This window comes from Rhipicephalus sanguineus, chromosome 5 (genome assembly GCF_013339695.2).
Source record: "Rhipicephalus sanguineus isolate Rsan-2018 chromosome 5, BIME_Rsan_1.4, whole genome shotgun sequence".
Classification (NCBI taxonomy): Eukaryota; Metazoa; Arthropoda; class Arachnida; order Ixodida; family Ixodidae; genus Rhipicephalus; species Rhipicephalus sanguineus.
Window position 1 is genome coordinate 187,018,112 of NC_051180.1, and position 17,792 is coordinate 187,035,903.

General features: G+C 47.0%; 2 protein-coding genes across 3 annotated transcripts in view; both read right to left on the reverse strand.

Moving 5' to 3' along the window:
• The window catches only part of LOC119394517 (metaxin-2), an 85,038-nt gene that overhangs the window by 29,773 nt on the left and 37,473 nt on the right, over window positions 1-17,792 (reverse strand). The window contains exon 6 of one of the 2 annotated variants that reach the window (XM_037661841.2): window positions 17,185-17,223. The exons of the other annotated variant lie outside the window; for it this stretch is intronic. Within the exon in view, the coding sequence (XP_037517769.1) occupies window positions 17,185-17,223 (39 nt within the window). The remainder of the gene's footprint in view (window positions 1-17,184; window positions 17,224-17,792) is intronic. 2 annotated transcript variants of the gene reach the window in all.
• On the reverse strand, window positions 11,639-13,484 carry LOC125758494 (uncharacterized). Its single transcript, XM_049415806.1, has one exon. It carries the CDS (start codon window positions 12,422-12,424, stop codon window positions 11,687-11,689), a length of 738 nt encoding a protein of 245 aa, XP_049271763.1. The 5' UTR covers window positions 12,425-13,484; the 3' UTR covers window positions 11,639-11,686.

Here is a 17,792-nt window from a genome sequence, read left to right on the forward strand (position 1 = left end):
CAGTATTGAAACAATCCTGTTTCAAAGTCCTCCGAAAATTGCTCACTCTTCTCTTGTCAAACAACATAGTCAAAGGGACAGATTACGTTGTAAAAGAGATGGACACTCCCGTTGGCTGATTTCATAGTTGTGATAAGATCCTACACGATACTTGTATTCATATGAAATTAAATAAATGAATAATATGTACCGTTCCTATCCCTGTTATGTACAGTGCTACAATGTTTGACTCACATGTTTGACTCACATAGCAATTATATGGACATTAGGCAGTTATAGAATAGCGTACGCAAAGCTTTGCGTTGGCTTTTCGTGCAACTGCACACGCGTCGTACGCTAACCGCTTGCGGGGATGACGGAAATCCGCCTCGTGCATCGGTATGGTGGCGCCACCTCTCGGCTCAAGTGGTTGCACCCTCTCCCAACCCCCCATAGGATCCCATGCATTTTGAATGAAGTTTGCGATTCCGTTGCGCAAAAACAAACTAGCGCCATCTCTCGACAATACACCACACCGACGACCCAACACTTCTTGCTTCCACCGATATGCTAATGCTCCAAGGTGACCCCTCTCTCCACTTTCTTTTATTTCTTTCGGTGGCCATGAGAGCGCGCGCTGTGCACTGTGCAGTAGTGCACCCGACAAGACCGGCTGGGCGGGCTGGGCTCGTCGCTTTCGTCGCGTCTTCCTTGAACGTTGCAACGTTAATATTGTGTTAAGGCGGTGGCCACACGTCGGACGATGAGCCCTGATTTCGTTCAGCTGCCATCTCATCAACGGCAATGTTTCAGACGCCTCAGTTGTGTACTTTTGTCCGTTGGTTGCTGGACAAGATGGCCTCCTGCAAGACCGCGTTTTTCCAAGTCAGCTGTGTGTGTAGTTCTCGGCGTCGTAGCAGTTTGATGACGCGAGGACGTCAACTGGTGCTACATCGTGGGAACCGCTGAAGTGACTGCAAGCTTGACGACATTGTGCCAGAATATTCTAGCGTACTGTACGCGCACGACTGTGCTACACTTAAAATACCGCGCTTGGCCTCGCGCGTCAACCTGGTACGCCTGTGTGCAACAGTGCGTTGTTATCGTTGTTGCATCGTTTAATATTGAATAGCAATTGGAATACCGTTCTTGCAAAGGTAAGTGAAGCTGTAAGTAGTTGCCCTTCTATGCTCGCTACTCCATGAACATTACTTCTAGAATCGCATTTTATGTTGAGCTGCACATACCAAAGGAGAATCTAGCATACGCGTGCGCATTTCTTATATAAGTCTGAGTAATGCCATGCTCAATTTTAAGCGCATGTGTTAGAGGATTGTGGCTTCAATGGTGAAAGTGATTAGATATTCCGAAATATGTGATTGCAATGCAGTTAGAACTTTCTCATATGTTAACACGGTCTGTGAACAAAAAATAAACGCTGTGTGAATGTTTGTTGGTCATTTGCTAAAGTACTTTTACGCATTATTATGCAGCTGTGTCACGGCTGTTAAAACGTTCAGCAAGTTAGATTTTGGTTTTCTTGGCCTAGTTGAGTGCTACGAGTGTTGGGCGAAGATAAAAACGCGTGTCTTTTGTGCGTTTCTTAAGCAGGCATACAGCCGTAATAGTCATTGTTGTTGTACTGCTTGGGGTGTTCAATAAAACAAGAATGCTGTTTTGTACTGCAACAGTTTTTGTTTCATCTGTGTTAACAGATCACGCAAACAACTTGGACACATGCACGTAAGAAACGTACGCAGTGCATCGCGCGCACGCATAAAAAAACGGGCCTGTCATTTTAAAACAAATAATATAGAACAATCGACGTAACAAACGGCATGGTTGTCTAGTGGAGCAGCGTCGGCAGTACAAATATCAAACCAGAATGAAAAATGAATAGAAAAACGGCGAGTAACGGGCGCTTTGCCCATGGCTTCTACGAGCTGCGCGTATCCACCTTTCACCACCGTTCGCCGTTGGTGGCGCCACTAGTACAACTCAAAGCAGCAACGCACAAGGCGGATAGCGGGCTGCAAACGCTAACTTAGCGTACGCTAATCTAAAACTGCCTACTGTCAGCGGGATTTTGCGGTCGCTGCTGATCTGTACAGAGTCCAAACCGATAACATCGCTTACGCATTGTCTGTTTCACGTGCGAGTAAAAGTGCGCTAGTGCGAGGGACGAACGCGGTTGAAGCAGAGATGAAACGACCCGGCCGTCACCGTCGCGTGAAGGGCACATGTGATAACATCACTCCGCATGCGAGGCCTGTCATCGCTTGCTTACCAGTTATTTCGTCGGGCAAGGGACCATAAGGGGCGCCGTTGAGACGGGGACGGTCGCGATCTCGACAGACATCGGTAACAGCTACCCTTTTAAGTGCTGGTCTCTCCACTAAAAGCAGTAGTGACACAAAATTTTGAAGGCAAGATAACTTGTGGGATAGATTTTTTAAATTGCGTGTAGCGCATCTGTACGCAAAACGTCCCACCTCGCGTCACGACATCAAACAACAGCCACCTGCATCACGAGCTTGCGTTGGCGCCATAATTCTTGCGAGTGCTCTCTCCTAGCGAAAACAGAGCGCACCTTTTTTATACCCCGGTCACACTGGCAAATTTAGTGTCATTTTGAGCGAGTGCACTTACGCTCGCAGAGTGTCACTTTTGCAGCGCGCTGCTACACGAGAAAGAGAAGTGTGCTTTGCAAATGATGACAGTGGCAATTGGTGGTTCAGTAGCGCAACATATAGTTGTTATTTTTGGCAATGCTCGCAGTTTAATTGCTTATTATAGGCATGAACATAATTTACAACGAACTTTGCGCGTAAATGAAGTAAATATTGCAACCGCATAACGTCATTGGTCATCGCGATCCGAGACAATACAGTATCATATCCAACACGAATCGAAAACAAAAATGGCGGACTCCGGTGCAGAAGGGACGCGTAGTGGTGATGGACGTTTGGAGCGTGTTTTGGCAGCAATCATATGCTGCTCCCAAAGGCGTATGAGCGCCCACGTCTCTGCGTCGGACCACGTTGTCTTCGCGGAAGGGGCACCCGTGACACACGCCATCGCAAATGACCAAAAAATGACTGACCTGCACATGTGCAAGGAAGTAAACAACGTGACGGACGTGGCCATTGCACGTGCACGGCATGTGCTCACTGCTCCCGCATACCCCTAGCGGACGTGACCGCAAACTGCCCGAGGGCGAGAGTAGCGACGTTTTTGTTTTAGTATCATTTGTTTGAATACATGGCAGTATTCCTAATAACGAGAACGATGGTTTAAAAATACCATGATCATCGCTGTAGCGAGGCCGGCAGTCGGGTGAAGAACAACTTTATTGCCGTTTGGTTAGAGCTATATAAAGAGAAGAAGCGTGACGTAACATGTCACGTGATTATAGGTGTTAGGTGACGGCTGCACACCCAGCCGTGCTACATCTTCCTTCAATTGGGAACAAATCAATTATGCCTTTCCGGCTGCGGGTATCGACAGGGCTGGCGGCGAGTTCTGGTGCTTCGGCGTAGCTCTTGAGGATAGTGGTCTTCTCTTGGGTCATCGTCGCTGTGCGTCGTCCTCTCCCTCAGGTGTTCTCTTGTTCGCCTGAATTCTCGACCATCTTCTGTTCTTATGATTGCTGACCGGGGCGTGTTTGCTGGCCTCAGAAGTACCGCAGGCGACCACGTTCGCTGGAGGGTGTCGTATGTGGACACTGGCTGGCCTGGAGAATGGGGCAGTAGATCGTTCGTTCCACGGTTGTAATACACCTTCTGGCTTTGACGGATCTCCTGGAGCCTGCTGTGAACGGCTTTGCTTGGAACTGCCTCTGGTTCCAGGTGGCTGGTTGGTACAGGCAATAGGGTCCTGGTCTGCCGTCCCATGAGTCTCTTGTTGCTGCGAAAAACAAGACCATCCTGTGTGTGCAGTTCCTCTTTGTAGGACCAGTACTGATGAACACTTTCGGGCACCTCGCTCTTTTCAGGCCAGCTTGTTTCGGCGTAACCTCGAAGCTTGACCAGGGCAGGATCGTCATTCGTTGCCGCACGAAGGTCCCTCAGGCGCTGCTGCGAAGAATTCTTTGGCAAATTCACAGATTCCCAAATTCACAGTTCTTCGCTAATACACGCAGTTCTGTTAGCCACTCGTTAAACGTTTCACCTTCCTTTTGGTTTCTTGAACCAAATAGAAATTCTTGAAATGTTAAGTTGGTTGCGGGCCTGTAGTGCTCCTCAAATTTCTTAATTAGAACTTCAACATCATTTCTGTCTTCCGCCTCCTCGAACTTGAAGGTACTGTATGCCTTTCGAGCTTCTTCGCCTATGGTGACTAGCAACGTGGCTGCTTGAACATCCTTTGGCTGATCATTCAATCTTGTAGCGGCGGAAAAGAGCAGAAACTCACTTTTCCAAGTTTTCCAGGCAACCCAAGGGTCCTGTGACGTCTCCATGGGCTTCGGGGGCGGTAGTAGTGCGGACGCCATCGACGCATCCGCTGGGTTTCGCTGCCACCATGTAGCGAGGCCGGCAGTCGGGTGAAGAACAACTTTATTGCCGTTTGGTTAGAGCTATATAAAGAGAAGAAGCGTGACGTAACATGTCACGCGATTGTAGGTGGTGACGGCTGCACACCCAGCCGTGCTACAGTCGCGTTTTGCATTAGCGTATTTATTTGCAAGCCACTGCTGCCGAGGATAGACACTCCGTCGCAGCGAAGTGAGTTTGGCGAATGCACTTGCCGGCAAGTGTACTTTGCAGCGAGTGTCACTAAGCGTTCCTGTGTGACAGCGTGCAAATGACACTACCGGCGAAGTGCACTCGCTCAAAGTGCACTTAAGTTGCCCTGTGTGACAGGGGTATTAGTACTTATGTACGCATCACAGGCAAGACGCGGCTGCAGCGCTATGACACGTTTGCGTTGGCCGCACTGCGGCACAAAGTGCACAGCTACTTCATGCACAATGAAACTGAGTTGAATTTTTCTACCATCGTTAAAAAAAAAGAAGAAGAAGAATCCTTTCTACTACGTGGCCAGACAAAGCACTGGATGCGCAGGGCAAAACTGGATTTCCGGGAGATTTTCCTATGACCCGTACAACCAGGAGAAACGTTCAAAATCCGGGAGTCTCCCGGGTAATCCGGGAGACTTGGCAGGTATGCGCACTTCCACGCGGTTCGCGAGCAGCTGCCGAGAAGTAGGCTGCTCGAGCGACCGTGGCAAAAAAGTGGCGGCCATGATGTCATAACTTGTTGCAGCGTGGTCACATCAGGGAAGTAGGGGGCTTACCAAGAGTCACTTTTGAGGGTGTCAATAATGCGAGGGTGTCGATCACTGACGCAAACTTCAAGATTCATTTAAAATACCTTCCAAGCTATATTTCCTGTTGATATTTTGGAAATGATATACGCATGTTCACGGGAATCGATCCCGTAGGCTATGTCGGCCACAAAATTTTGTGTCAGAACCCCTTTAAACACTTCTTTTCCATGAGGGTCATTACACGCCAAAAGTTGCAGCCGTTTTGGTGACCATCTCAAATGTACTTGAAAAAAACTGTGTGGATTTATTGCATTGAAAATAGGGAAGTGCTAGAATATTTCGGAGAGAAAACATTTTTTGGTCACGTGGGAGCCTTCCGAATTTAGCAGAATGTCACCCGAGTGTGGTTTGTCAGAAAAATTATTCTGAGAGTATCGTTTGTTTCAATACAAAATTTGATTCAGATATCAAATAAAGGCCTTTGTGTAAGGTGTTTGAAGCTCAATAATATTTCTGCAATTTTTCTGCCATATACACCTCCAGAAATTTCGCTAAGTGTTCTATGTTTGCATTTTTTTTCCTTTAATATTGCACTATGTATGAATATCTGAGTCATGAATACTTACTCTACAGAAGGTATATTCTGCGTTAAAAACATTTTCAAACAACTGATGTTTCTAAATTTTACGAGAAAAAATCACAAATTTGAGAAAATCATCATTTTTTTCCACATTGAGCTTCCAATTTACCTTTGTGTGGAGACCACATTTCAAATGCCACATGGTGATATTTGACGTATCCACGATGTATCAAAATTAAAGCGAGTTAGCCAAAAACGCAACGTGCATGAAAAAGTAATTTAGTCAGCGTGGACAAAGAGAAATGTGCTCAAATTCACATAAAAACTGAAGTTCAAGGAGGCCTCTCTCATCATTCCTGAGAGTCAGCGCTGCCATCTTGGTATGGTTTGAAAGCCCCTACCTTCGCCTTTCTGTTCTCGCCCTCCTCGTATACAACGGGTCAAGAAAGAAAAGAATGACAACAAAGGCAGGTCTGACGAAATTCGCAATGTATACAGACCTCCAATTGGCTGTGGCTACGGCAAATTGCGCACCAACGCTACCGGTCAAGTGCTCGCCTCTGGCTTGCTTTGAGAACTTTGCCGATCCGCCGCTTCTTTGTTGGATAACTTCGCGACAGTAAATAGCAGTGAATCAACACTCAGTTTTGAAAACTTCGAAAAAAGACTCACGTGGCAGCGCTCCAAGAGCTGAGCGCACCTTAACCTGATGATATGCAGCGATAGAGAGGAGCCGCTTACTAAGGTTAGGCTCAAAGGAGACATCGATCGCACTGGACAGAAAAAGTCGAACACCTGCAATTCAGTACCGCATCGGCAACTAAAGCAAAGATCCGTGTCATCGAGCCACGGGGCAATGCAAATGTTACAGACATTGCGCCTGCACTGGTTCCCATAACTCGCCGGCCTCGCAGCCTTGCTTGCGTTCTTGCCGACTCATTCACCGTACCTAGCAGCATAGTCTGACGTTGATACCTGTTACTCAGAGGAAAATTGCTGGGATGTTTGTACACCACCTAGATGATAACAACACCCAAGAAAGCCGTTTTCCCTCACATGTCTCGCTCGTATGACGAATTCCCTGACTTTTACCAGCTTTCCTGGTCACTAGACATTCTGGTTACTGCATGGAAGTGCAATCTGCATAAATATTCTACGCATTTTTTTTTACCATCGAAAAAAAAAATGTTGTTATGAAGTTTATGTTTTCAGTACAACCTAAGACTATGTTGTGTGGTAAAGTGAATGCTGTCATGCTTCATAAAGAGAACTACTGGGCTGCTGTTTTGTGGGCAGTTTCGTGGACAGAATGCAGGGTTTATTAATTAACTGGTCCTCTGTAAACGAAATATTTGCTGTGTTAAACGAAATTCATGGTAATGGAAGGCTTCGTATCTCATTCGACAAGTTCTTTAACATGAACTTTCGCCGCAGTTGAGAAGCAGGACCAAGACACCAGTATACATATGCCGCGACCCCGTGTTTCCTCAGCAAAATTTCACAGGTGTCTGCTGCAGTTGGAGATGCTGATAAATCCTGACAGTCGTATCATATTAAAGAAAGTGCTCTATGTGACCTCTGCTTGAAGTTAGTTCAAACGAACAGTACTATTAATTTTCATGGAAAAAAGACACAGCAGTCTGTAAAAGCACATACGTGTACTAATCACCGTAATTAATGCAATCAGTCAATTTGTAGTAAATCAGTCGGACCCCCAGTGGGGAAATGAATATAAGTTTACTGACGCACACTCCTTTTATAGCATGAGTGATAACTCGTGATAAGGCCACTGCTATTTGCGTGGCTGATAAGCGATGAAATGTACATGTGACATCAGTACATAACACTCCTTCCTTCTAAGATTAGTTATACAAACAATACAAAGCTATGTTGGGCTTTCATTAATGCCATAATGTAGGACAGGCACGAAACGCGCCTGTCCAATGCTATTCACCGCGTGTTTACAGGAGGTTTACAGGGCCCTAGATTGGGAAGAGTTAGGGATAAGAGTTAATGGAGAGTATCTCAGTAACCTGCGATTCGCTGATGACATTGCATTGATGAGTAACGCGGGATATGAATTACAGCTCATGATTACTGAACTGGATACGGAAAGTAGAAGAGCAGGTCTGAAAATTAATATGCATAAAACTAAAGTGATGTGGAACAATCTTGGCAGAGAACAGCGCTTTGTGATGGGTGGCGAGACACTGGAAGTTGTAAAGGAGTACTTAGGACAGGTAGTAACCATGGAGCCGAACCATGAGAGTGAAATAACTAGAAGAATAAGGATGAGATGGGGCTCATTCGGCAAGCATTATCAAATCATGAATGATAGTCTACCACTATCCCTCAAGAGGAAGGTATATAACAGCTGCATCTTACCGGTACTTACCTACGGAGCAGAAACCTGGAGACTTACAAGGAGGGTTCAACTTAAATCGAGGACGACGCAGCGAGCGATGGAAAGGAAAATGATAGGTGTAACCTTAAGAGACAGGAAGAGAGCAGAGTGGGTCAGGGAACAAACGGGAGTTAAGGATATCATAGTTGAAATCAAGAAGAAGAAATGGATATGGGCCGGGCATGTAGCACGTCGGCAGGATAACCGGTGGTCATTAAGGGTAACTGACTGGATTCCAAGAGATGACAAACGCGTGAGGGGGAGACAGAAAATTAGGTGGGTAGATGAGATTAAGAAGTTTGTAGGTATAACGTGGCAGCAGAAAGCACAGGACCGGGTTGATTGGTGGAACATGGGAGAGGCCTTTGCCCTGCAGTGGGCGTAGACAGGCTGATGATGATGATGATGTAGGACAGGCCGTCGAACGTGCGTTGACCTTCGAGGCGCGATCGAATCTTTGTTGCCTTGGCTGGGGCAGTGTTGCCATGGGAGAAAGCTCGGCGTGGCAGCCCTCCCCGGTACCTTTGTCTGCTTCGGACCTCGTCCAGGCACTTCTCAGTTGGTTCCGATGTCGGTGATCGCGCTCGCCATTATCCAGTTGGACCGTGTACAACACTGGGCCTCTGACCGCCACTACTCTGGCCGCTTTTCACCTGGGACCTGGAGTGAAGCTTTTAGAGTAGACAGTGTCACCGACACAGTACCTCTTTGTCACTGGGTGGTGAACCTCAGGTGCATGTTGTCGGTCCGGATGAAGATGATCCAGCGCAGTTATCATTCTTCGCCTTGTCATCATTTCTACTGGCGATTTCCCTGTGACAGAATGTGGTGTCGTGTGCTGTTTAAACAGGAACCGCGAAATCTTGCACTGTGTTGATCTTTCTGTTGCTTTTTTAAAGCTTCTTTCACTTCTCTTTCCATCTTCTTGGCTCTGCCATTACTGGCGGGATGATAAGGTGCAGTAAAAACAGTACGCACACCATTACACTTCAAAAAAGTTTGCAACTCAGCACTTGTGAAGGCCGTTCCATTATCCGAAACGATAACGTCTGGCACACCATGTGTCACAAACGTTTTTCTTAAGCTTGTCACAATGGCCGCAGCTTTCGTTGGTGACATGATTTCAACCTCGACTCAGTAGCTGTATGCATCTACCACGATAAGGAATACATCTCCCTTGACTGGGCCCGCGAAATCCATGCGTAGACGACTCCAAGGTTGGTCTGGTTTGACCCAAAAGTGAATGGGAGCGTTGGGGTCACTTTGTCGGTTGCTCTGGCATGGCTGGCAGTACCGCACATACTCTTAAATCTGGTGATTCATTTTTGGCCACCACATGAGCCCTCTAGCTGCTGCTTTCATAGCGCTCATCCCCGGGTGATTTGCATGCAGGAGTTGGAGCACTCGCTCTCTTGCGGCTTCGGGAATTATCACGCGATTTCCCCAGAGTATGCAATCCCGGTGCAACGACAACTCTGTCTGCCTCACCTCGTATGGTGTACACATGCTCTCTAGTTGTGTTGAAGGCCACCCACTCAAGATCCAGTCCTTCACCTTGGCCAAGACGCTGTCTTTTTTGATCAGCTTGATGTCCGGTGCCTGTAACGGTGCACACTCGACAGCTTCCAGTAGAAGCACGTCTCCAGGTGGTTGTGGTTCGTCCTCATCCCCAAGGGCTGGCAGTCGACTGAGTGCATCAGCGTTGGAGTTGTCCTCGCCTCGCCTGTACTGGATGCGATAGTTATACACAGACAACAACAAGATCCACCGCAGCATTCTGGGCGACAGTACTTCTGGTACTCGCTTGTCCGTGTTAAATAAACCAAAAAGCGGTTTGCGATCTGTTATCACCATGAATTCTCGCCCAGCCAGGTACTGATGAAATCTTTTTACCCCGAAGACGATGGCCAGACCCTCCTTGTCAATTTGGGCATGGTTACGCTCACTTGCGTTCGTGAAGCATAAGCTATGGGTTGCTCCCTCCCGTCAGCTGCTTTATGGGCCAGCACCGCCCCCACCCCTATAGGGGATGCGTCACAGCACAGCATCAAGGGATGCTCGGGGTCATAAGAAACAAGCACGGCATCGGAGCTAAGTAGCTTCTTCAGCTTCTTGAAAGCTCATTGCTGTTCACCTTTCCACTCCCATTCGTGGTTGTGGTCTAGGAGCCGGTATAGAGGTTCCGCCGCTTCGGTCCTGCCCTTGAGGAAACTGCTGTAGAAGTTCAGTAGCCCCAAAAAGGCTTGCAGCTCCTTCTTGCTAGTTGGCGTTGGCACTTGCTGGATGGCGTCAGTCTTGCTTTGGCTCGGGTGGATCCCTGTATTATCAATCCGATGTCCCAAGAATTCAATGCTCGTCTGGTTGAATTCACGCTTTCCCTTGTTAACTCTTAACTGCGCTCTTTGCAAATGCAACAACACAGGCTCCAGTCTTTCTGCGTGCTTTGCTGCGTTACGTCCGGAAATCAGGATATCATCAAGATAAGCTTTAACACCAGGAATGCCTGCCAACAACGTATCGATGACTCGTTGAAACACCCATGGTGCGACAGAAATTCCTAACGGCAGCCGCCTGACCTTGTGTAGCCCCTTGATAGTGTTAAATGTGAGCACTTCGGCCGACACATCATCCAAAATAAGCTGTTGATAAGCTTGAGCTAGGTCGAGCTTAGTAAATATTTTGCTTGACCCAAGAGTCGATAATATTTCCGCGGCAGTAGGCAAAGGATACCTGCTGGTTTTAACTGCCTTATTTACCGTGCTACGGTAGTCACCGCAGAGACGTAAGGTTCCGTCTTTTTTCCTTACCACCACGAGTGGAGTTGCCCAGTTCGAGTACTCGACTGGTTCCCAGACTCCTTGTTCCACCAAGCGGTCCACTTCCTTGTCGACACCGTCCTTCAGTGCTAATGGAACTGTACGACTTTTGAGGAACTCTGGTTTGGAGCCGTCTTTCAGTCCGATGTGCACTGGCGGTCCATTTAAGCCAGGAAGGTCACTGTGAAACACCTCCGAAAATCGTTCATTCATTTGCAGAATTCCATGCAGCCCAATGCCAAAAGGGCTAAACAAGTTCCGCCCAAGAAAACTGTTACCTCTTTTCTTCACTACCAACAAAGGCAGTTTTGCCGTCCGACCCTTGAATTCTACCACAACACTTGCGCGACCAACTACAGGCAACGCCTCCTTTGACCAGGTTACAAGCATTGTGCTTGATTCTCGAAGGGGTATTTTACTTTGCCTTCCCTCGATTGAGCGAAACGTTTCTTCACTCACAGTTGAGCACGATGCTCCAGAATCAGTTTCCATGGCTACATTCCGCCCTTCAATCTGTTCTTCAACCATGAATTTTTCTTATTGTTCATTCACCTCACAAAGGGAAAATAATTCGGTCATTTCATAGGCGCCCTTGCTTCTTTCTTCTTCTGCTCGTGTGAAGTTTTTTTTTGAAACTTTCTAACCTCGTCTTTTGAACGACAGGCTTTCACTATGTGTCCGTTTTTTTTTGCACTTGAAACATGCCGCCTTTATAAAACTGCATAAATGCGGAGCGTGCTTACCTTTGCAGCGATAGCAACTGAAATCTTCTGCCGCTGTGTTTTGTTTTGTGCTAGTTGCTTGAATTAGGTGCTGGCTGTCTTTTGTCTCGTCTCGTCCCTGGTTGCGTATGTTGCACTGCTGATTTGCTGTAGCTTCAGCTGTCACGGCCATGTTGTACATGACCTGGAACGTAAGGTTGTGCTCGGCGAGAAGTCTCTGCTGTACTGCTTCTTTCCTGATGCCGCACACGAAACGATCCCGCATCATGATATCCAGTGGTAATTGCTTGTCCCCGAAACCGCAGTCTTCAGTTAGCTTCCGCAGAGCCGTGACATAGTCTGCCACCAATTCATCAGCCGCCTGGTTTCTTCTGTAGAACAAAAACCTTGCGTGCAGCTCGGAAGGCCTCAGATGCAGGTGCTTGCGAACGGTCGGCTTGACTTTGTCGTAGCTTGCCATGGTCGGTCTTACTGGCTTCACCAGGCTTACGATGAACCCGTACGCTGCTTCGCAGCAACAACTCAGCAGAACTGCTCTTTTCTGCTCCTCCGTTGTCATATTGTTCACGATGCAAAACATTTCTAACAGCTCGACGTACTCATCCCAAGACGCGTCCGTGCCAAGGCAATACTCACCGATCTTGCCGACAGCCATCCCGCCTTCTTCAACGGCGGCCTCGCTGGGCCGGTCCGCTTCGTCGCCAATGTAGTAAATCAGTCGGACGGCCAGTGGGGAAATGAACGTAGGCTTATTGACGCACACTCCTTTTATAGCATGAGTGATAACTCATGATAAGGCCACCGCTACTTGCGTGGGTGATAGGCGATGGAACGTACATGTGACGTTAGTACATAACACAATTAAAAGACTGCCATCCTACAAAAACTTTTAATTACTTTTCTCTAACTTCACAACAGTTAGAAACCATATTTACTTGATTTAATAATGTTATGATACAGAATGAGATGGTATAGTAGAGGCAGAAAACTTTCTTTCCACAGTATGGGGTAGTTGGCACTACTTGAGAGGGATACACCCCCCGCCCCACCCCTTTCGGCACAAAACATTAACCTCCAGAATTACCTCTGAATGGATTCCACAGTCCTGTGCAACTTTAGAAGGCAGCGGCCGCGTCAAAAGCAGATGCACACAAGCCTGCGCTCTACACTGATGTCATGAGCCGGAAGGATGGTGACCCTGACATCAGAGAGCACGGCAGAAAATATGAGCTGGACTAATTCTATAGTTGCGGAGGAAACCGGCTGCCGCGCTTCAATCACATGGGCTGCGCCTCTCCCTTCTTGCTTAGCTGTAGCCGACTATAAGTACGTAGTAGACCGCTGGAAAAAAATGCGGGCAGTTTGCACTAAGTCGCACAAAGCTCGGCACAGCAAAGCATGGGCCCCTCGTCGCTCGTACTCCCCGTCGACCAACACATCTAGCTTCGAGATGCGTGGCTTCCTCCTGGGGAGTACGCACTTTCTTAGGACGCCCCACAACTCTGGACACGATCGGACACAGCCAGGCTATGTGCTATAGAGCGGAGGATATGCACTACAGAGGTTGTGCGCAATGTCTCCGTCGGTGGGCGTGGCTTAGCTACTGCACATGCACAGCTTGGCCAGGTGGTGCGGTATCTGGTCGCTAGATGACGCGATGCTCGCTTTCACTTTCTTCTATTTTTTATTTCTCTCTATTTCTTTCTCTCTTTTGCTGACCTTCTCTTTTTCTCTCTTTCTCATTCTTTCTGTGCTACACTTTACTCTCTCCCCTCCATCTCTGCCTCCTCCTCACCATCACATCTCTCCTCCTCATGCTCGCTTCCCTTTCCCAACCCCTTGCTACACTATACTATGCAAGGCTATGCTATGTTCTGCTAACGTGCCTGGATAGCAGTGGTTAGGACGCTCGCTTTCGAATCAAGGGTACGCGGGTTTGTATCCCGCCTCGTGAAGAATTTTTTTTTTCAGTGAGAATTTTTCTTTTTCTTTATGTCTTTCTTTCTGTCTCTCTGTTTCTCTCTCTCTCTTTCTGTACTCGTTCTCAGGGTTATTACAGGCCACGCCATAGCAGTGAGTAGTGAGATTTGCCCAAGCTCTGTGGCACACACCCGTTCATGATGATGACAGTTTTCGGGCACGACCACTCATTCTGGTGCCGAGTTAGAACAGCTTCGCTGTTAAAAGCCTTGCACACACCAACTTAAACTATGATAAATCAATCAGTTATATCGATGCACTTGGCACAAGTTACAAAATTTTGCCAAAATGTAGCAGGTTTCACCACTCGGCACAGTTTGGCGCAATTGGTGCAATTGGCGCAGCTATCCCATCACTGGTCATTGCAATGCACCAAAGCAAGGTGACCAGAATACTACTGCTGATGCACTTTCAAGAATGCCACTCACAGGCGATGTGGAGGGGGAAGAGACAGGGGAGACCATTTGTGCTGTCTCACCATGCGTTACTCACGTAGAGTTTGCCACTGAAACAATGCCGGACCCATCGCTGCAACAGGTCATAAAGTGGGTGACTTCAACATGGCCTGCAGTGAAGATGTCGCCAGCCAAGGCAGTTCCGTTCTAGAGGGTGCGGACTGAGCTCTCAGACATTGGAGACCTCCTGCTTTGTGGCGACAAATTCGTTGTAACTTCATCTCTCGTAGTACGGCTGCTCGCCGCAGCTCACGTGTCTTATCCAGGAATAACAAGGACAAAGCAGAGACTACATGAGCAATACTGGTGGCCTGCTATGTGCAAACAAATAGAACAGTTGACTGCATCTTGTGGTGTATGCCAACCTGTTCACAAGTCTACAAAACTGGTGACACCACCTCTGCGGCCAGCTGACTTTTCTATCGGCACCATGGCACAAGCTAGGAATCGATATTGTGGGCCCCTTTTTTCAAATGTGCCTGCAGATTGTCGCGTCGCCATTACAGCCATTTATTCAGCAAGTGGCCATAGGTTTGTTTCTCAGCGAAAGTGACTGCTACAACAGTTAATTCCTTTCTACGAAGCATCTTCAGCAGGGAAGGACACCCAGACGAGACTGAGTGACCATGGTCTTCAGTTTAGAGCCTGTGAGTTAGACAGTTTTCTCAAAACATGGCATCAGCCACACATATATGGCAGTCTACCACCCGCAAGCTAATGGCCAGATAGAGAGGTTTAATCAGGTACTCAAAGAGTACGTTCAGGTCTGTACACGGGAACTGGGAACGTTGGCCTCTGCAGGAAGCCATCACCAAATATCCAAGAGTTTCATGCTGCACGCCACCACAGGAGTGAAGCCTTCTGCACAGCCGTCACCCCCCGAACAAAACTGGATCGGGCAGGAGCACCAGGTAAAATTTTTCCAACACCCGCAGGCAGTGTTGAAGGTCGTCCGCAATAGGGTAGCAGAAGAGCAGCAAGTAAGTAAGACCTACACCAACCACAGATGAGCTGTGAAGCATTCTCTGTTAACAACAGGTCAGCCCATAGGTTGCCAGACTACGTGCCTAAGGGCGCTACTCAAGCCCGTTCCCCATCCCTGACCGATGAGGTCAAGCCACTTGTAAACTTAATGAGGACCGCACCTGAAATCGGAATCAGTTGGCACCCTGCCCTCAACCAGTTACACCACCTATAGCCGCAAGAACTGTTCACCTGAAGCAGTAACATCGCTTGACAAGCCACAACAGGAAGACCATGACCAACTACAGCTGCCATCCGCTCGGATGTCTATGCACTCGTTGTGCAATACTTGGCGTTTTTTTGTTGTTGTTGTTGTTTTTTCTCACTTATTAGAGAATAATGCCCTCATGCCCAGCAAAGGTACGCAACTCCTTTTGATGAGTTTATCATTTTTAGTGGGAATTTTCGGTTTTTTTTAGAACAACAGCTTTTCAAAATAACAAACGATTGTTAGTGGTTCCTTGAGAGTCATTGCATCAAGATTTGACTGTATATAACTAAGTCGTTTAGTCTTTCTGAAAATGTACTTTATAAAGATTGGTAGCAAATTCCAGAATAACACCTTCAAATCCAGGCCACCATGTGTGTGTGTGACGTAGTAACGTGCCTTATCTCACCACCTCCCCTGCCTTACCAAGCATACAAAGTGACAAAGGCCTCCGCAGATAAGGGTTCGGCTTTCGAAGCTGTAGCATGTGCGGTAAAAAGTGACGAGGGGCACTGAATGTTCCAAGAACAGAGCAATGGAGACGAGGCTTGTCTGTAGCCACTTGTTTCTCTCCAACAGCACTCTTCGGGAGAAGCGGCTTAGTGCTGTTCTGTGCGTCAATTCGTCCCCCGGCAAAAACGCTCTAGTGTGTGTTTTCACTGCGGCTGGGTACTTAGTGACATCATTGTACACGTTGCCAGAAATACCTGCTCGTTTCAGTTTCAACACATCGGTTTATGATTTTATAAATTTACTGATGAGTCTCTAAGCAAACTGAACCACCCTAGCAGTTACAAGACTGTTAATACCATTTGAAAACGGCAATATTTTAATATGGTAAAAAATACACTGGAATGCCCCTCTAACATCAATGCACTAGAAAATCTATGGTTACATTGAACAGAAACAGCCAGAACACTTCATATATCGCACACTGGGCAGTGTGAAACATCTCAAGAAGTTGCCTTTTCCTCACAGAAGGGGGGTGTAATTAGGAATGGGCCGCACAGAGCGAGCAGAAACTTGCCATCGCGTGCAATGTGAAGAACGAAAGTCTGATGTTGCTTTTGCGTACAGCAAAAGCAATATACTGGACAAGGGTGTCAACGCCGGCTAGTTGGTATTTCATTGCAGGTTTTTTGGGTGTAGCGCCGCGTAAGAATTGGTAAGAAAGAAGATGAATGGTAAGAAGAAGATGATTCCTGTCATCTTCTTCCTTACCAATTCGTACGCGGCGCTACACCCAAAAACCTGCAAGCAAAAGCAACCCAAGAAGCGCGATACTGAAGAACAATGCCAACGTTAGGAGCAACAAGGACTAGAGACTTTGGCGCCCGACAAGTAATGCACAGCTGTGTATGAAGAAGCTGAGGCACTGTTTACATCGATACCATGTTTTCTCGAGGTACAACCCACACCCACAACTACAAACTGCGAAAATATAAACTCTACAAAAAGAAACTACATAACACCATGACGCTAACTTGCGCACCGAAGCTTGCACCAAAAATACAGCAAATTCCTTAAATATTTATATCGAATTATACAACATGTTGCACTAATTCTCTTTTTTTTAATGCAAGCTCGATATATGTGGGTTTGACTGCATCAAGAAGGCCCTACCGCTATTTCAAAGCAGTGAATATAAAATCACTGGTACAGGCATAAATTAAAAGGAAGCAAATAAGAGTCCCCTTACACCACCATTATTAATGGTTCAAAAAAGTGTTTGCGAGTAACTTGGCTTACCTCATAGTAAGTGTCGTCATTAGCCCAACAGATGTAAAGCTGCAAAGAAGTTTTGAAGATGCCAATAATTAGCAAATGAAAGACATCACAGTTCTACAGGTACAGCCAAGTGTACTGCGATTTTAATGCACTGTTAGCATGAAAAGTTTCAAAGCTATGGTATCTGAGGGAAAAAAACATTTCTGCAACTTGGGTATGCAGCCTGGCATTCAGATTTCCAGTTTGTGCTAGTACATACAAACGAGGTGTTGGCACTGTATGGCTGGCTATGAGCAGAAAAAACAGTTCAAAATGCTCTGTGAATTTTCGACGCTGACTGTATGTTGCAGACCATGATTACCTACGTTACTTGCACTATTCTGCCAATGGCCAAATGTTTAATTATAAAAAATCAGTTTCGCCTCAAGCGCGAACCAATGAATACGATAGCAAGAAATTGGAATGTCACAGGAAGAACGGCAAGCAGCTAGAAACTTGCTGCGAGCTGCTCAAGCACAAAGGTTGCGGGAAAAGAAAACACACAACACGAGTGAGAACTAACAACTGTCACCAGCTCGACACTTGCAGTGCCCTGCTCAAGCGCAAAGAAGGACGCACGGAAAGGACAC